The following is a 20,750-nucleotide window of genomic DNA, read 5'->3' as shown; positions in this document are numbered from 1 at the left end:
TGTGTGGACTCGTACAGAGTTTTATGGCATGCAGAAACTTGCCACATACATCTTTAGAGGGAAAGAGGACCAATGACACACTCTAAAACACATATTTGTGCTCCACCTTACGTTCAGAAATTCAAGGTGAATGGTCCATTGACAGATTAATGACTGTTTTACAAGCAATGATAGGATATTTTGTACACACACACACACACACGCGCACATGCACACACACACACACCTTGATAAACGTCTGGTCTGGAGCATGTAGAAACAGATCGCTCTTTCAAGTTGAACCAGGCAGCCTCTGTGTACCTTTGCTCCTCAGTGCTGTTTACCTCCTCCCAAGCCTCTGCGTTCTGCCACGTCAAAATGACAGTCTGGGTGCTTGGCTCACTCCTTTGGGAACCTCATTCTCCTTTGGCTCTGAAACATTTGAAACAGCTGTCTCAAACCTCCTTATGATTTATAATTCAGCTTTTTGTATCAGGTGTTTTGCCCAGGTTTCAGTGTTAACTTGGAATCAACCCTTCAACATCTTCTGATTTGCGGGGGCAGTCTGACAGAACCATGCTGCTCATAGTTTTGGAGACGCTCCAAGACAATCTTAAATGGAGTTATAAGCTTTTTATTTCTATCAGTGAAGGACTCAGGAGACTTTTGGAAACATGGAGGTACGTGATTTTTTTCCCCCTAATGATTCAGCCAATATTCACTTTTATCAGTGTCTTTTTAACTAGCGCACTTGCCAGGTTATTCATTTATTTATTTGCAATTGTGTGTGTCATTAAAGTAATTTGACTTTTTGAATGGTGATTACTCCATAATTGAATGAAGACATTAATGCTTTGTAGCTTTATCTTGCATTTAAAATGTTTTTACCTTAATGCCAAATTATGTTATAGTACCAATGAGATATTTCCCTAGTAGGACCCTCATCATTTTTTGAGTCAATTCAATATATAAATGTGTGTGCAATGGATACCAGCGTGCAGTGCGCGAGTATATGTTAACCTCCCCTTTCAGAGCTTTCAAAAGAGGGTGGTGGCCCAGCGTTTTAGCACGGTGGTCAGTGCCTTCTACTTACGAGTCGGTGATGGGGTGGTGGGTGGGTTTGAAGCCTGAGTTGGTGTGGCATGGATAGCGCAGGAACGCCACCATTACAGTGGTGCCTTGTCCAAGATTTGGAGTTTAGTTTTCAGGGGTTTAGTGTAAAGGATGCCAGATTGCGCTGTTACTAAAACCTCACTCCAATCGACTTTCAAAAGTGGGTGCTGAAGCAGCTCGGGTTTTTAGCTCAGTTCTCAGCACTCTAGACTCCCTGCTTGTGATGTGGTGGAGGCGCAGTTTTGAATCCCAAGTAGGAGTGTATTGAACGGCACATGTCGCCATAGTTGTGGGCTACCTGCTGTGCTGTACTGCTTCAGTTCAGTTCAATGGAAATATCACAAAACAACTACGTATCGTGTTATTCACACCTTTAAATAAAAATCATATCATTAAGTGGTCATTTAATATGATCTGCATAATTCAGCTGGTAAATATTTTACAAATAAATTGTATATAATGTTCATAGAATAAAGAATTTTGAAAAAAAAAAATTCCCATTTACCTTTAACGGTGATATTCAGCAATATGTCACGGTTGGCTATGCCGAAACTTGGACAGGTAGGCTAATATTTACAATTTAACAAAAACATTTCAATATCAGGTTTTGTTTAGGTTTCTACTGGCTGTATGCAGAAATTGTAATATTGTCATGAGATGCGTAATTTTAAATAAAATATATATAAAGAGGCGGCCCGGTAGTCCAGTGGTTAGCACGTCGACTTCACAGTGCAGAGGTTCAATTAAAGCTCCGGCCTCCCTGTGTGGAGTTTGCATGTTCTCCCCGGGCCTGCGTGGGTTTTCTCCGGGTACTCCGGTTTCCTCCCACATTCCAAAAACATGCATGGCGGGCTGATTGATCACTCTAAATTGTCCCGAGGTGTGAGTGAGGGTGTGCATGGTTGTTCGTCTCTGTGTGCCCTGCGATTGGCTGGCTACCAATTCGGGGTGCCCCCGCCTACTGCCCGAAGACAGCTGGGATAGCCCCCGCGACCCTAGTGAGGATGAAGCGGTTCGGAAGATGAATGAATGAATGAATATATATAAAGATTTTAATAACTGCGATTTTAAAAAATGGAGATTACCATATTTTCACGACCATTTGGCGCACCGTATTGTTGGGCGCAGTCTCAGAAAGGGGTGCTATTTCTGTATTTGACACATACACAAAACGCACTGTATTATTGGGCGCAGCCAGGCATGGTAAAACATACGCCAGCTTAAACATACGGCATGCATCCACGCACGCTAAAAACACGTTGTTAAAAAGGCAACGGAAGCAAAACTGAGTTCGGTTGTACTTTATTTCGCCATTTTACAATGTACTCACACGACTGGTACCTGCTAGGGGCGTGCCTTGAGCGTCCTCTTACACGCCCACCCTTCACTCATTGGCGACTGGTACCTGCGAGAGGGGCGTGCCTTTAGCGTCCTCTTACACGCCCACTCTTCACTCATTGGCGACTGGTACCTGCGAGGGGCATGCCTTTAGCGTCCTCTTACACGCCACCCTTCACTCATTGGCGGACTTCCGCATGCCTGTCGTCACTCACTCCGCCTTTTCTCTATATAAACAGCGTGTTGACCAGAGGTGCTCTCAGTCAGGCTTTGTAACTCGGCGCATACACTAGACGCTCCGCATTATAAGGCGTCCTGTCCATTTTGGAGAAAATTTAAGACTTTTAATGTAATACGGTACTTAATTATGATCTGTAATTAATTGATCTAATTAATCTATATTTTAATTTAATCTAAAAAGTGCTGAGAAAACCCCTATTTTCATTTTTAATTCATTACATTATTGAGGCAAATCAAAAGACAAAATAAAAGTGGCATTATAGAGTCTTTCATTGTTTGTAAACAGACTTGAACAGATGCAGTCCTTGCTATTCACTTGCTGCTGTCGTTGTTGTTGTTGTTGAGGTTTTTCGGATTATAGACGGCCGAGAGGGAGATGTCTGGGAGGTCGGGTGCCAACTTCCACTTCTCCCAGATGGTCAGAGCTCGTGTCGGGTCAGCAGTGAGGATGTCTCGGGCGGAGGTTCGGCGGGGGGACGATGGATACGTGGGCAGTCATATATGACGTGCTCGGTTGTCTCCTCTCCGAGTCCGCATTTCCTGCAGACCGTATCATTAGCCCGGTTTATCTTGGCAAGCCAATATTTCAGCTCCGGGTGATGACCAATGTGTAGCCGGCTCAAAGTCGTCTGTTCTTTTCGGGAGAGGTTCTGTTCGGCTCGGTGATTCAGCTTCTCCCCTCGACATCCGTACATCTGTTTAAGTCGCTTGTGCAGGATCTGACCACCTCGTGTCGCTCTCCGGATCGCCACTTTGGCCGAATCATAGAAGCAACCGACGCCAGTCTGGTCCTCCTTGGCTCCTTCTTTTGCCGTTTCATCAGCTAACTCGTTACCGACGATTCCCAAGTGGCTGGGGCACAAAGTGAATGTTAGCTGGCATCCCCTCGACCCGAGGTTGGCGAGTGTTTTAAGGATTTCACTTTCTTCTACGTTCTTTTGGGGGTTTGATGGACTGGCATGTTGAAGTCGAAGCAGCGCTGATTGGCTGTCACTAACTATTCGGACTTTTATTCGTCTGTAGTTGAACTAGTTCCAAGTCCTACCTGCAACATTTAGTTTCGACCACGAGGGTGAACATCACCATTTTGTTTGTTTTTGTAAATCTCCAAATAATTACAAAATAAAAATAAACATAGAACATCAGGTCTATAAAAAGTGCTTCAGTTAACATATCAAAAACAGAACTTTTTTTCTGAGCAATACAAGTACCCACACTGAACTTGCTTCAGATAGTAAAAAATAAATACGATTTTAATTTTACAGTTTACTGGCAGCGAGTCCCAGGGACTCGCTGATCAGAAAAGTATGAGTCTCATTATGCATTGAGAGAGTCCCAAATTTCGAATTCTGAAATGGTCTACTTATTCAATTGCATATGATAATAACACAAACAACAACATATACATTCAATTATAAACAAATGCTGCAAAAATTTAAATAATTCAGTAGCAGGCCTGAGGATTTCGGAAATTCATGGTAACCGTTTTTCGGTTCCGTCGGATTACCCAATGGGAAACCATGGTAACTAATGTTGGGTTCTGTAAACGTTCATCATGGGAACCCATTTTTCTATTTTGACTGATATTCATAATCAAGAATTCTGACACTCAAAAGTATAATGTTTCAAGGGTCAATGTTTGAAAACGATGCATTAACAATGAACATTACATCAGCAGCTGTGTACTCCAGGTTTATTCCAAAAAATAAATGGATCAAAAACTGGTCTACTCATGTGGCATCATCAGAGTATTTTTTCCAATCTCACACTGCAAAGATTAATTGACTGGTAATCATTAATACAGGTAAGTATTGATGTGGCTTGACATCCTCTTCCCAAGACGATGCATGTGTAATCTACGATCAATTTGACGAAAGAATTTAACACACGTCATCATGAGTTCTACCAACAGTTAACATTAGCATTACTACACCTTGTGACGAAGGTTTTATTCATAAAATTACCATGCTACAACCAGTAAATTATAGAATAACCAATACTGTTTCATAATATTTTTCATAACGATTAGCCTACAAATGACGAACTTGCCTCGTAATCGTGCCTCTCGTCGTATAATTGCTCTCGTGTTCTGTGCATACGTTCCAGGTGAGTTTTGTGATACGCCCTTTGGACGATTCATACGAAAAATCAGACTGGCATTCGCATTTCTTAAATGTCATAATTAGTAGACCTTTGTGAGTCTTTTTTCGCCGCCATCTCAAACTTTCATTCGCACAATTCCTCAATTTGCGGACTAAAATAGCAACCCGCATGCGCACATAACGTTATCTGTTGCAACCCCGCCCCCCCCCCCCCCCCCAAACTGAAAACAAAACAAAACAAAACAAAAGTAAATTAGAAGAAACACACTCACACACCAACCCACACCACAAACACACATACAGGCACAGTGAAATCGCGTTGATCACACAGTCAACTCGTGTGCGGTCACTTTTATGGTTAAACTATTTTTCGGTTCCGTTAAAATGACGCCACGGAAACGACACACGACCGGTAACGATTGTTACCGTGAAATCCTCAGGCTTGCCGTAGGTTTTTTTTTGCTTGTTTATTTGTTTTGACTGAGAACTTTCCTTGCGTCCCAAAAACGCACATTATTTGGAACTGTGCGTCCCGTGGGAAAATTATGCGTCTGGGACGCGGGACGCAGAGGTAACGAGATGGCTGAATCTCTAAACATTCTCTGAGTACTACTATCATTACCACTACCACTAATACTACATTAATTAATACCTTCAACTTCACAATAATAATAAAAAATTAAATCAACCATGATTTTAAACTATGTATTTTCAATATTCATTCTTCCAAATATGAGAAAGCATTCAGCAAACATAACTGGAATCGAGCAAAAGGACTCCAAATCCCAACGGCCAAACCCAAAAGTGAAGTGCCGGCATTATTGACTCCAGCTGTAACGCAAATTACTTGGTTCAAACAAACATTCTCGTGCGACCGCACAAACGTGATGACTGTGCAAAAATAACTAAATAAAAGACACCACTGTTACAGAAAGGCTTTACACGCTATTTAAACTGCCGATTGCGAACGGAATGAACCGTGATTGAAACTAACTGTGATGCCGCTCTTTACACGTTGTACTGACTGTCAGTGGCAGCCCTGCCCCTCTTAAAGCGCCAGATAAAGTCATCAACGTGGGTTTCCCTGGATGGATTTTGTTTGATTTCTTTATGATTTTTGTGGTCCTCTGGCCCACTTTATACCTGTGGACGAAGGATTCGAGCCTCTAATCCCTCGTTGTGTCCGAGGACCGGCAACCCAAGGCCAAGGACTTGACTCCAAGGCCAAGGACCAAGGACTTGACTCCGAGGCCAAGGCCGAGGACCAAGGAACGCCCTTCGGTCCTCGAGGCCAAGGACCGGCTCGAGGAACACATCACTGATATATATACCGTAAATTACAAGTCGCTACTTTTTTCCCACACTTTCAACACTGTGGCGTGTAATATGAAGCGGCTTTTAAATTATTTTTTCCCATCGCGTGAGAAACATGGACCAATAAAATGAATGAGTAGTTCACTGAGGTCCAATGAGATTGTATGACTAATCACAACTTCCGCTCTTTTGCCATAGCGGGGAAAAATGTGTTACCTGGCAACAGTCAACCAATAAAATGAATGAGTAGTACACAGGGGTTGAATGAAATTGTATGATTACGGTAATCACAACTTCCTTATTTCAGTCTTTCTTCTAACCCTGATCAACATGGAGAATACCATACAAAAAGCATATGATGCAGCTTTTAAACTAACAGCGATCACTCTGGCAGTTAAAGAAGGAAATCGAGCTGCTGCCCGTAATCTTGGCATAGACGAGTCGATGGTGTGAAGGTGCAGGCTCCGGCAAGAAGAACTGAGCCAGCGTAAAAAGATAACCAAAAAGACCCATGCACATTTGATTTGCCCCTCACTCGGACTGTAAATAAAAAAGGTGACTCCTCCGTCAAACTGAAAACAAGCGGCCACAAGAGAACACATTTTACCTGTGTTTTGAGCTGCGCAGCATCGGGCTTAAAGCTGCCACCGATGATCATTTTTAAGCGGCTGACTAGAGAAATAATTTCATATATCTTTTCCCATTTATATGATTTGCATTATTCTATTTAAAGCCTTGTGGGCTGCAGTATTTCTCCTCGTAATTACGCAAATGTGCATCAAGATCTCTCTTTGTCTGGCCTCTGATTATGTGTTTCAGCGTAATTTCGTTGTGCAAATACATTTATCATGCTCATAAAAATATGGAGATTATTTTAACCTGAAGAAATTGTTGCATTTTTTTCTGCGGGGGTTCAGTGTGGGACCGCGTCCGCGGCCTCACCCGGAGGCGGAGCGCCTGCGTCCCTGCCGCCTGGAGCAGGTGGGGATCCTGGCGGTGCGATCCTCGGCTGCAGAAGCTAGGTCTTGGGACATGGAATGTCACCTCTCTGGCAGGGAAGGAGCCCGAGCTGGTGTGTGAGGCAGAGAAGTTCCGACTGGATATCGTCTGACTTGCCTCCACACACAGCCTGGGTTCTGGTACCAGTTCTCTCGAGAGGGGTTGGACTCTCTTCCACTCTGGAGTTGCTCACGGTGAGAGGCGCTGAGCAGGTGTGGGCATGCTCATTGCCCCCCGGCTCAGTGCCTGTACATTGGGGTTCACACCGGTAGACGAGAGGGTTGCCTCCCTCCGCCTTCGGGTGGGGGGACGGGTCCTAACTGTTGTTTGTGCATTTGCACAAACAGCAGCTCAGCATACCCACCCTTTTTGGAGTCCTTGGAGGGTGTGCTGGAGAGTACTCCTGCTTGGGACTCCCTTGTTCTGCTGGGGGACTTCAATGCTCATGTGGGCATTGACAGTGAGACCTGGAGGGGTGTGATTGGGAGAAACACTTTTTTTGTTTCTTTTATTTATTTGCCTTTTATTTAAACTACAAATGTGTCAGATCATTTTGCCTGACCCTATGTGCCTTATAATGTGGTATGCCCTATATATGAAAACAGTTTTGAAATAGGCCATTCATTGAAGGTGCGCCTTATACTCCGAAGCGCCTTAAAGTGCAGAAAATACGGTACATGTTCTTCGCTGACCATTTACCAATTGAGGGATGAGGGGTGGAGTTGGAGGTCTGTGTGCATGTGTGTATGGGTGTGTGTGCATGTTTTCTAACTCGCCCTTTTGCAACACACCTGATTTACATGATCAGCTCATCAGCAAGCTCTGCAGAAGCCTGATATCGATCCTGTTCATTTGTGTTGCAACAGGTAGAGATGGAAAACATGCAGGATGAGTTTGACACCTGTGGGCCAGCATGTTTGCCTCACAGTGCAGGCATTGTAGGTTCAATTTCATTCCTGGCATTCCTGTATGTCGTTTGCAAGTTCTCCCTGTGTCTGCGTGGTTTTTCACAGAGTACTCCGGTTTCCTCCCACATTTCAAAAACATGCATGGTTGGTTAATTGAACCTCGGAATTGTGCCTAGGTGTGATTGTGAGGGTGATGCCCGAAGACAGCTGGGATAGGCTCCAGCACGCCCGCGACTTGTGAAAATAAGTGGTTTCAGATAATGGATGGATGGATGGACATCAGGCAGTGTGATACCTTCATTGGCTCTTCAGAGAAATTATGCAATTTTCCCAGTGTGCAAAACTTTTAGTAGCCACGTTGAATTCTGTCCACAAGGCCAGGGGTGCCCAAACACTTGATTGCGGTTACTTTGTGTACTGGTGCCAAATTGGCTGCAAGCGGTGAAGAGGAAAATTGAAAAATAAATAAATAAAAAAGTGGGCGGCCCGGTAGTCCAGTGGTTAGCACGTTGGCTTCACAGTGCAGAGGTACCGGGTTCAATTCCAGCTCATCCCTGTGTGGAGTTTGCATGTTCTCCCCGGGCCTGCGTGGGTTTTCTCCGGGTGCTCCGGTTTCCTCCCACATTCCAAAAACATGCATGGCAGGCTGATTGGACGCTCTAAATTGTCCCTAGGTGTGAGTGTGGGCGTGAATGGTTGTTCGTCTCTGTGTGCACTGCGATTGGCTGGCAACTGATTCAGGGTGTCCCCGCCTACTGCCCGAAGACGGCTGGGATAGGCTCCAGCACCCCCCGCGACCCTAGTGAGGATCAAGCGGTTCGGAAAATGGATGGAAAATAAAAAAGTTGTTTTGTTTATTCTCATTCAAAGTTTGTTTGACACACACACACACACACACACACACACACACACGCAAATTATTGGAACCGACAACCAAGACATACATATACAGGTATCCTTGGTAGAGCTAATGAATTAGTGCAGGGGTTGCACAAACATTTTGGACCGAAAACCTGCTTTTCGATCAACCAGCCTCCCGCGATCGACCCGTTAACGTGCATGCGCGCCTACGCATGCCTTTACACACGCATGCCATGTTGAGCAACAGCCATAACGGCACCTAAAATGAATGAAACAGAAAAATAGACAAGAGTTTATGAATTTGTTAAAAGGAAATCACTGCCTACCATAGTGGAAGACCTGACGCGGAGGCATGTGACACACTTTTGCAGCCTGTTAACTATCATAGCTCATACATAACGTTTTAAAATGCTTCTCTCAGCCCTTGCCATTCTTTATAATAAAAATAAAAGCTATATCACAACAGCTCTGATCGCAAGCTGCACTTGCAGACTGCTGATCACTAACAACTTCCGGTGACTTGCTTTATTTTATTTTATTTTTTAAAATACTTTTTGTGAAAGTGAGACTGATACGATGATTAGGGTGCAGTGTGCATTAACACAAAAGAAATATTACTAACATGTCGAGAGACACACGAATGTTTTTTTTTTTTTACTCTACACCCCTCGCGATCGACTTGGGACCAGTCTGCGAGATATTGGTCGATCGTGATCGATGTAATGGGAACCCCTGAATTAGTGTGACTGAGTTCAGTAGTGGCATGATTGTCACTGTCAGACTTTGTTTCCAATCCAATTTGACAAAAGATTGCACATATTCTTGCATTTATTCTCATGGTCTTTGTGCTGCTAAGGGATGACTGTGTAAGTTGCGTGTGCTGACTCAGTTTCACCACGCATGAATGGATGTGCCTGTTGTCTCTCATTTCAACAGCAAAACCTTCTTCATTGTTGAGTATGGATTCTCTGAGTTTTGCAATTTTACAAGTGGGTTCCCTAAACCTAACCTAAACACAATATGAAAAATATACTTCAGATCAGTGTTTTTAAGGGTTGTTTGTAAAGGAAGTACATTTTGTTTCAGATATGGCTGCCGGTACTAACAGGAGAGTCCAAGGAGGATCAAAATGATGACAGGTAAGACTTCAAATATCTGAAGGCATGCTTAATTATATGATATTTTCCTGTCTTTGACAAAAGAGATTAAAATTAATGTAATCTCTTGTTTCATTTAGCTTTTTTCCTTCAGTGTATCTTCTAGCAAAGTCATGTTTTATTCGCACTATGGGCAGCTTAATCATAAGTCATCACGTTTCTTTCTGGGCAGAGTTTTCATGTGATGACACCGACAAGGGGCCACTGGTGCAGATGCATTGCCTCAGAGGGTTTCAACGGGTAAGAACCTGAGCTTTGATACAAAACTGTGTTTATACCAAGAGTGTACTTGTATGTGACATTTTGGCTTATGCTCTCTATTTCCATGGTACATTGGTGGTTAAATGAGGCAACATTATTTGGTGTTCATAAAATGTAGTTTTTTGTTGTTGTTGTTTTTTTTTGTTGTCTCTGGATAGGTGTGTAACTCAAAAGTGTGAATAACACTGTTAGTGGAGTCCAGGTACAACATGTTATTTTTCTGTTAATGGTGGTGTAACTCAGGGCTCCCCAACCTTTTTTGCCCCACGGACCGGTTTATGTCAGACAATATTTTCAGGGACCGGCATTTAAGGTGTGACGGCAGCAGCTTTAGGAGGGAAGCCCAGACTTCCCTCTCCCCAGCCACTTCTTCGAGCTCTTCCTGGCGGATCCTGAGGCGTTCCCATGCCAGCTGGGTGACATGGTCTCTCCAGTGTATCCTGGGTCGTCCCCGGGGTCTCCTGCCAGTGGAACATGCCCGGAACACCTCACCAGGGAGGCGTTCAGGAGGCATCCGAATCAGATGCCCAAGCCTCCTCATCTGGCTCCTCTCGATGTGGAGGAGAAGCGGCTCTACTCTGAGCCTCTCCCGGATGACCGAGCTTCTCACCTTATCTCTAAGGGAAAGCCCGGACACCCTGCGGAGAAAACTCATTTCGGCCGCTTGTACCCGGGATCTCGTTCTTTCGGTCACGACCCATAGCTCGTGACCATAGATGAGGGTTGGGCCGTAGATCGATCCCAGCAGAAGCTGCACCGATCCGCCTGTCGATCTCTCGCTCCCTCCTGCCCTCACTCATGAACAAGACCCCAAGATACTTAAACTCCTCCACTTGGGGCAAGATCTCCTCTCGGACCCGGAGAGGGCATTCCACCCTTTTCCGACTGAGGACCATGGTTTCAGATTTGGAGGTGCTGGTCTTCATCCCAACCGCTTCACACTTGGCTGCGAAACGCTCCAGTGAGAGTTGGAGAGCCCTGCTTGAAGGAGCCAACAGTACCACATCATCTGCAAAAAGCAGAGATGCAATACTGAGGCCACCAAAACGGACCCCCTCAAAACAGCCGGTATCAGGGGGCTTGGTACCCCATACTCCCGAAGCACCCCCCACAGAACTCCCCGAGGGACACGGTCAAACGCCTTCTCCAAGTCCACAAAACACATGTAGACTGGTTGGGCAAGTTCCCACGTACCCTCGAGCACCCTGCTAAGGGTGTAGAGCTGGTCCACAGTTCCACGGCCAGGACGAAAACCACACTGCTCCTCCTCAATCTGAGGCTCGACTTCCTGATGGACCCTCCTCTCCAGCACCCCTGAATAGACCTTACCAGGGAGGCTGAGGAGTGTGATCCCTCCGTAGTTGGAACACACCCTCCGGTCCCCCTTTTTAAAAAGAGGGACCACCACCCCGGTCTGCCAATCCAGAGGCACTCTCCCCGATGACCACGCGATGCTGCAGAGGCGTGTCAACCAGGACAGTTCCACAGCATCCAGAGCCTTGGGGAACTCCGGGCGGATCTCATCCACCCCTGGGGCCTTGCCACCAAGGAGCTTTTTAACCACATCGGTGACTTCAACCACAGAGATAGGAGAGCCCACCTCAGGGTCCTCAGACTCTGCTTCCTCCGAGGAAGGCGTGTGTGGATTTGAGGAGGTCTTCGAAGTACTCTGCCGGTTCACAACGTCCCGAGTCGAAGTCAGCAGCGCCCCATCCCCACTGTACACAGTGTTAGTGGTGCACTGCTTACCCCTCCCTGAGACGTCGAATGGTGGACCAGAATTTCCTTGAAGCCGTCCGGAAGTCGGCTTCCATGGCCTCACCGAACTCTTCCCACGCCTGGGTTTTTGCCTCTGCGACCACCGAAGCTGCGTTCCGCTTAGCCAGTCGATACCCGTCAGCTGCCTCTGGGGTCCCACAGGCCATAAAGGCCCAATAGGACTCCTTCTTCAGCTTGACGGTATCCCTTACTGCTGGTGTCCACCAGCGAGTACGGAGGTTGCCGCCACGACAGGCACCAACTACCTTACGGCCACAACTCAGATTGGCCAGCTCAACAATAGAGGCGCGGAACATAGTCCATTCGGACTCAATGTCCCCCGACTCCCCCGAGGTTTGACTGTACATAAAAACATTTGTGCTGATTTTTCTTAATCAAAGATGACGTCTGGATTAATGGCTACAATGAGCACATTTTGCAATTCACAGCTTTTCGACGCGAGGTTTGAAGCAGGACACAACAACTCTCGGCTCCTGCTCAATATGTAGCCGGGACCTGTATTTTCGTTTCCTGAAGTAGCAGTCACAAAGCGGGATGATTGCTGGCAATATTCGGCACGTTTCGCTGAAAAAACTCAAGCGTTTTTTTCAGCGTGATTGGGGTGTAATGTCTTTAAGTGACGCCTTAATTTATTTGGCTTCATGCTGTCCCTTACCAACATTTTTAGACACAGTAAGCATGTCGATCTTTCCTCGTGCGGTCACAGTGAAACCAAGCGCTACATACGCCTTGTCATAGTTCCTCCCTTCGAATGCTCCCTGCGCAAACTCCGCCAACGAGAGCGCCACTGCCCCCTAATGTAGTGGAGGTGCCACTGCACTTTATTCTAGGACAGTAAAAAATATAAAAATAAATTAAAAAAGCATGTTCCCCGAGGTCAAACGCACCCCCCTTGACGGAGCCTCACTATTTGAGGAACACTGGCATAGTGGGAGATCACCCGACTGGTGTAGACTTTTTCTGGGTGATTCACATTTACGTAAAACTATCCAAACAGCTTATGGCCCGAGGAGTGAATGACGACGACGCTGCATCTACACTTATCTCTCTGTCTACACACACATAAACGCATACGGTAGCGGTCCCTCTTAGCCAATGGGATGCCAGGCATCATGCAACTTGACACACATGATTTGCTTTGGCGGCCACATAAAATGATGTAGCAGGCCGGATCTGGCCCCCTTCGCCTTGAATTTGACACCTGTGGGTGAGCACATCTGCCTCACAGAATGGGTGTTGGGTTCAATTCCAGGCCCTGCCGTTCTGTGTGAGGTTTGCGTTTTCTCCAAGTACTCTGGTTTTCTCCAACATTCCAAAAACATGCACCGTAAGTTTATCACATTAAAGTGGCCAGAGGTGTGATTGTGAATGGCTATTTGTGTGTCCTGTGATTGGCTGGGAACCAGTCCAGGGTGTACCCAGCCTATTAACCCAAGAAGTCTGGGATATGCTCCAGCATGACCCGAATCCCGATCTGTCGGATCAAGTATCAATTATACTTCATCTGTCACCATTATTTGTTAGACCAATGATCAAGTATATGTCAATTCATAAAATACATCTTACTGTTGATAATATTAACACATATCATCAAAATGTTGATAATTTTATTTCTGGTACAAAGTCTGGGATTATTGATTTCCTGGACAAAATATCGGTTCCATTATTTATATTTACTGTAAGATAGATACCGCTTCTGCGGCACCTCAATCATACCTTAATTATCTAAAAACGCTACTGCAAATTACCATTTCACAAAATTTATCACACTTGACAGATCATTTGAACATATTCAACGTCGACCAAAGCAACCGTATAGTTTACCTGACTGTCTGTGGTCCACCCGAGATGGTCAAGTCCATAAGACGCAACCATTTCTTCTTCTGAAAAAAAATCAAAACAAAAAAAACAACCCAGCATAGACCTTTTCTGTTTTTTTGTGTTGGTCTTGCTGTTGTTTACAGCTACTAATAGGGCAATAGCATAATACTGGTCTTACTGGTGTCATTAGCAAGAACAGCAACAAAAGCAGCCAAGATTCAATCACTTGAACCTTTGGTCACTTGGTCACTCAGCAATGTGTGTGTGTGTGTGTGTGTGTGTGTGTGTGTGTGTGTGTGTGTGTGTGTGTGTGTGTGTGTGTGTGTGTGTGTGTGTATGTGTGTGTGTGTGTGTGTGTGTGTGTCAGTAAAGAAAATCAGTACAAACATATTTGAACAGTCTGAGAATTATGGACTGGAGTTAAAAGAGTGTTCCTTCTGTATTCTAACATCTGGGGTTCAGTCTCTTTTCCAAATGAAATGTACAGATTTGAAGTATGGAGGAGGGGCAACCGTCAAGCTCATGTCAAAAAAGTGTCCACTTTCTGACAGAACAGATTAAAGTTAATTGACCTTTCTATGCCACTGTAGATTTACATCAAGTTTCTTTTGACAGCGGTAGCATATGTTGGTTCTATCATCATAATAGAGCTGTCTGAATTATTGGATCCAGGTTGTACCTCTGCGTGTGCATTTGTGCTCTCCATCCATTTGCATCTGTTTAGGGAATATATCCTGCTTTCAGCTTGCTAGAAAAGAAAAAAATGAACAGGGCAAGTATTTATAAATGTCAAACATTGAAAATTTGCAATCATGGGGTTTTTGTTTAAAAAGAAAAAAATCACCCAATTGAAGTAGTTCTTTCTCAAATGGCCTTTATTAGTCCACCGGAGAAATTGAAAGCACATGGTGGCATACAAATGTGAATTCTAGCTGACCACAGACACACTTAGATTGATAGAGGGAGGAAGATTGCAAATAATTTTAGCCATTAAAACCTCAAGACAAATTAGGTTAGTTAATCTGTTATTTTGGTCTCAGCGATCACTTCTGGAAAGTCATGTGTTATGAAAGGTTCATCAGAAATTAATTGAGTTATGGTGGTGGCGGAAGAGGGCAGGTTTTACCAAGACAGAGCTCTGTATCTTAGGAGGTTTGTTTTTGTTGATTTGTATGTACAGTACCAATCAGAAGTTTGGACATTCTTTCCCTTTCCAAAGCATGAAAAAGTGTATTCAGCTACAATATGCACTTTTAAGTATGAACATTATGTATGTACAGGCTGTGAATTTATGTAGTTTACATACAAATCAGAAGTTTGATACTTCACAAGAGATTTTGTAATTTTAAAAATGTAAAATGAGCAGCATTGGCAAAATATATATTTTGACTTTTCAACATTTATAATTACACTAGGTTACTTGTAACATACATAGAAATTTCAAACTCTAAATATTTTTCTGAAGGTGTGGTTGATTAGAGTGTTCCGGATCAGGGCTTCTCAAATGCAAATGCTTAAGTGGCACAAATAATTGTCTCAGCCTGTCAAAGGTCCATTTATCAAAATCTAATGACACTGCGATTGAAAACAAAATGTCAAGAGTTAAGTAATTAAGGAATGTCAATAGCTAAGTCTTCAGTCTTTTGCTTCTTTCTGGTGTCGGTTCCATCCGTAACATATCCATTCAACAGGGAACATTTTCATCACGGTGTGATTACGTCAGGCAGTGCAGTGGACGTAGTTGAGGGGTGCTGTGTGTGAATCTCGGCTCATGGTATTCATGTACCTCCAAGGATTTTCCTCACACATTCCAAAATATACAACTTAGGTTAACATAAGACTCAAAATTGTCCATAGGTTTGAATGATAATACAGGAAACCCCCAATGTACAAACACAGCGGGTTCCAACAGGCTGTTCTAAATCTGAATTGTTCGAACACCTTAAAAGTTCAACCTATAAATGCTATTTGAGGTCATTTATATATATGTATATATATCCCATTTATATATATGTATATATATATATATATATATATATATACATATATATATCCCCATCCATTTTCCGAACTGCTTAATCCTCACTAGGGTCGCGGGGGGTGCTGGAGCCTATCCCAGCCATCCACGGGCAGTAGGCGGGGGACACCCTGAACCGGTTGCCAGCCAATCGCAGGGCACACAGAGACGAACAACCATGCGCACTCACACTCACACCTAGCGACAATCTAGTGTGTCCAATCAGTCTGCCCTGCATGTTTTTGAAACGTGGGAGGAAACCGGAGTACCCGGAGAAAACCCACACAGGCCCGGGGAGAACATGCAAACTCCACACAGGGAGGCCGGAGCTGGAATTGAACCCAGTATATATATATATATATATATATATATATATATATATATATATATATATATATATATATATATATATATATAACAAGGGGGTGTATTTACTTGTATCATTTTGACAGCAGATGGTTTATCTTTCACCACACCAGCTTCAGATCGATACGTAACAGCTTGACAACCAGAATAGTCACGCACACATAAACCAAGCACCAATCAGTAAGAAATGTGCAGCAAATTATGGTTTTCCACTCTTACTGCATGTAAGTATGTTGTTAAATAAAGTCGTATGGTAAAAGTATTGGGGTGGATAGACATTATTTTTCACATTTTTTTCCTAAGGTACACAGTCTCATTTATTTTAATGTCACATAAGGCCATTATGGTTCGTCCCAGTGTTTAGAGACAATACAAATATAAAGCTAAATATCATGCAGTTTTCAGAAGAGCTGAGTCTTACAAATTACCGGTAATTGAAAACTACCCGCTGCAAGGAAGGGTTGGTCAAATTATTTTGTTTGCAATTTAATCTGTATGCAGGCAGCATATCTTTCATTATTATAAAAGTCATTGAATTAATCTTTTTTAGCGATATGATGACCGAGTAAAACTTGATGACATTATGTACCAAACACCTCAAGCAAATATACGTTCCTTTTTCTTCTTGCTTGAAAGCTTTTGTAAACGAGGCACCAGTGCCAGGTTTCTTTAAAGTGCACCAGCGACACCGTCTGGACAGAGGGAAGGGAAACCGTACCTGCACACATGTTGCCAGAGATTGAAATAATTAGTGCATGTACAAAAACAACAATTTTCTCTTTCCCACGTTTAGAAGACGTGAATATCATGTAAACCAATACGGGTCATAGATGTTCCCCTCACACAAACACTCGACACCTTTATGGTAACATCTTAATAGCAATGTTTGGTGAGTAAATCAGTGGCTCCGCTGGATTGATTATACAATCCAATGGTTATAATTGCTATGCTTTCACGAAAAAAAAGCGTGGTGTTTTTCTGTCAAATATGTTGATTGTAAAAGGAAATTAATTATACTTTATGTTTTAACAAGGTTTAATTTGTGTCTTTTTCTGGTACCATTTGTGGTGTATTTCTTATCTCCTGACTGGTTGCTGTCACTTCGTACTGACTGTTTCACTCTGTTCTGTTCTCACTCAACTTACAGTATGGACGGTTAAAGCATCTTGCTTACTTGTCTTTAATTGGCATAAGACTGGAGGCACATGTACGGAACTCTTTTTTTTTTAAACTTAAATCTTTATTGAACAAATCAGAATACAATTCTCAGCAAACAGAGAACAAAACAAACGTGCTACCAATACATACACATTACAAACGTTTAAACAAAAAAGAAGAAAAAAAGGAACCATGGGGATTTTTAGACAAAAATTTCAAATAAGGAGCATATAGCCAGAGTCTTAACAGATTTTTTGTTTTTGGAATCCATTATAGAGCTCAGGTACACATGTACGGAACTCAGTCTCGTAACAGCGGGGAGAACACACGTCACTTCCGGTTCTCTCACCCAAAACTGTCCCCATAGCAACAACTCAATCTAACAATATTATTGGTACACTGATGGCTGGCTGATGACCGTCTCTGTTTATTCTTGTGTTGTACTCTTCATATGATTTTTCGCAAACTCCAACCACCTCCCATACTCTTATCTGGTCACCGCTTTAAAAGCATCGTCAGGCTCTGTCGTCCTGAAACCCTCTGGTCGGCTGTTCCAGAGGCGCGATCCAAAATATAGTAGTTGAATGTAGCCTCTCCGTATGTTTTTCTTCTTGCCCTTGGAATAATTAAAGGACCTCAGGGCCCACTAGGATTTATATGATAAACGCATATCGGACAGATATGACCGCCTAAGACCATTAAGACATTTAAAACCTCACAAACAAATCTTAAAATTAATTCTGAAGCAAATATTGAAATCAAGTACCAGTCAGGGGGTGACAAGTCTCGCAGGTGAGCTGAGGCTGTGTCTGATCTATTACACACTGCTGATCTTAAACATTAAAGTGGGGAAACAGCAAAAAAAAAAAATATATATATATATATATTTCGAAGGGGAATACGTTTTCATACCGCTGTACAGTACAGTATATCCGTATGCCTGTCTTATACTGCCCCCTGCTGGTCAAGGCGTGCCAAAATGAGCAGCAGTTCTTTGAAATTCTATTATGTCGTAATTGTATGCTCGATGAAAGGATGACATTATACATTTTATTAGTAGTATATAGTACTGTAAGTTATAGTATTAACTTTCCTCATCAAAAACACATTACAAACATTGGCTTTATGTTTGTTTAGGGTAGATAGATTGGCATTTTTCTTCATTTCAATGGTTAACGTTGATTCGATTTTTTAAATGTTGTGATTTATAAACGTCTTCATGTCATAAATTAACTCATACCTCAAGGTACGACCGTACTACCACTGTACAACCTCACAGAACCATCTATCACAGGGGTGCCCGCACGTTGTCAGCGTGCAAGTGATATATAAAATGACAAATTCCAAATGATCTATCTACTATATTTATTTCAAAATATGATAATTATAATTATCTATAGGTACAATATAATTTGGTGTAGCTTACATAACTGCATGAGTCAATATTGCACAAATACAGCTTTTGTACTTTCTCTGACTTTTCTTCTGTCTGTATTTTGTGTATAGATTATCTGAAATTTCATGGGGCACAAAATAAACAACAAAACAACAACAACAAAAAATAAAATTATGGAATGACCCACATACACTCACAGAATTTCACCCAATGGAATGACGCATTCTTTAAATGACTTCCTCAGGGTAAAAAAGGAAACATGTCAACCACCACCCACCAGCTCAACTCCTTAAATTCCTTTTTGCAGTGTCCAGTGGCACTGACCCTCCCCAAACAAATCCAAACCAAGAGGAGCTCATACTCACGTTCGGTGTTTCCAGTTGGTCAATGTTTCAAACACAGATCTATCTGATTTGTGTAGTTGGAAGGAATCCTTCAGCAACTCTGCATTTCTTTTTTTCTTTTTTCTTATTTTTTGCTTTTGCATCTATTATACTATGCTAAATGGGGGTACAATGCTCCCTCAGGTACATCAGCCTGGTGTCAGGTCTAATTGCAATTTTCATGGTTACCGCACTATCTCACAGCATCTAAATGACCTGAAAAAGGAGAACTTCAGCCTGAAGCTTCGGATCTACTTCTTGGAGGAGAAGATCCAGCAGACGTTTGAGCAGAGCAGTGATGACGTGCACAAGAAGGTGAGTTTATTTGTGTGAATAATTTCTCCAGACATCTTGACTTGCACCCCTCTCTGAGCATTGCTGTTTTCAGCAAATCAGGCTTGTACTTGACATTAACTTGTGTGGAAAGCAGGTCTGCAACCGCTCTTGCATTCTGCCGGTTGCATGTTTCTTCTTTCTCAAATGTGTACGTTTGTCCATATAAAGTTATGACAATGCTAGGTGTGAAGACGTGCTTTAAAATAAACAGCCACTAATTAGCTTGTTTTTCATAATACATATTTCACATTTTAAATTCTTAAAACTCAAGTTTTAAAAACTGAAATACACTCGCCTCTCTCTGGCAGTGTCGTATATTGTATAGAAAAATCCTATTGGATCTATATATCCACAATAATAATGTATGGGTTTCTAATTTGTGTTTTATATGATTATACTCATTGAAATAGATCCATAAGAATGGCGGCCACAACTTTAGGTCTGGTACCAACATTTACAGCTGTCATTTGGGGAATAGATTCTTATCCAACAATTTGAATCCTGAAGAGACATGTTTTGATTTGATGAGTTCTCTTTTTATATGGAATGATAAGATGTTGCTTTCCAGTTTTGGCAGCATGACAAACCTTCATGTGATTATGACCTGCTACAGTACGAGTATATAGTATCCAATGTTTTGGTGTTACTGGTGCTGTTCCACAAATTACACACTGAGTTGAGCCAAGGGCTCTGACAGCAAACAAATAAAATATTTTTAAATGTCAGGGTTAACTTAATTTCGCATTTGCAGAACATACAGTATATTGAATGAGCAAGTTCTTATAATCATAAAATCAACATGTAAAATTTGCATTATAACTTGTCAAAGTTGTTCGGCTTTTCTGTTGTGTTAAACAGAAGAAAAAAAAAGAAATCATATCCGCCAAGAGAAAGATTGTTTGAATTGCCCTCCATTTTGTGCTGACCTATTTTCCACTGGTAGCGATAGACCTGATGACACACTATGTTATTCTAGCAGGCCAGTGACCTGATGCTTGTGTGCATCTGAGAACACTGGGCATGTACTGTATACTTGTAAAATTGCAAGTGGAGATTTTTGCAAGGAAGTCAGTAAAAACACAGAATGCAGTTGTAAGAAAGTTCATTGCACGAGTAAAAACATTACACATTTCTGTACAGTCGATGTGTGCAGAACAGCAGGCAGTTTGTTTCTGGCAGTTGTTGGAGACCTTGGGAGGAGGGACAGCTGGTGCATACAGCG

General features: G+C 42.7%; 1 protein-coding gene across 4 annotated transcripts in view; it reads left to right on the top strand.

Annotated features, from left to right (window-relative positions):
- Positions 1 to 281: 281 nt before the first annotated feature.
- LOC147202007 (myomegalin-like) overlaps positions 282 to 20,750 on the top strand; it is a 140,929-nt gene continuing 120,460 nt past the window's right edge. For all 4 annotated transcript variants that reach the window (XM_086115971.1, XM_086115972.1, XM_086115973.1 and 1 more), the window contains exons 1-4: positions 282 to 659; positions 9,941 to 9,993; positions 10,184 to 10,251; positions 19,397 to 19,507. In XM_086115971.1, coding sequence (XP_085972097.1) covers positions 9,984 to 9,993; positions 10,184 to 10,251; positions 19,397 to 19,507 — 189 coding nt within the window. In that variant the 5' untranslated portion in view covers positions 282 to 659; positions 9,941 to 9,983. The remainder of the gene's footprint in view (positions 660 to 9,940; positions 9,994 to 10,183; positions 10,252 to 19,396; positions 19,508 to 20,750) is intronic.

Source organism: Hippocampus guttulatus, chromosome 7, assembly GCF_054856545.1.
Source record: "Hippocampus guttulatus isolate MCC_2025c chromosome 7, RoL_Hgut_1.0, whole genome shotgun sequence".
NCBI lineage: Eukaryota > Metazoa > Chordata > Actinopteri > Syngnathiformes > Syngnathidae > Hippocampus > Hippocampus guttulatus.
Note: the sequence above shows the minus strand (reverse complement) of the source record. Positions and strands in the feature narration are given on the sequence as shown.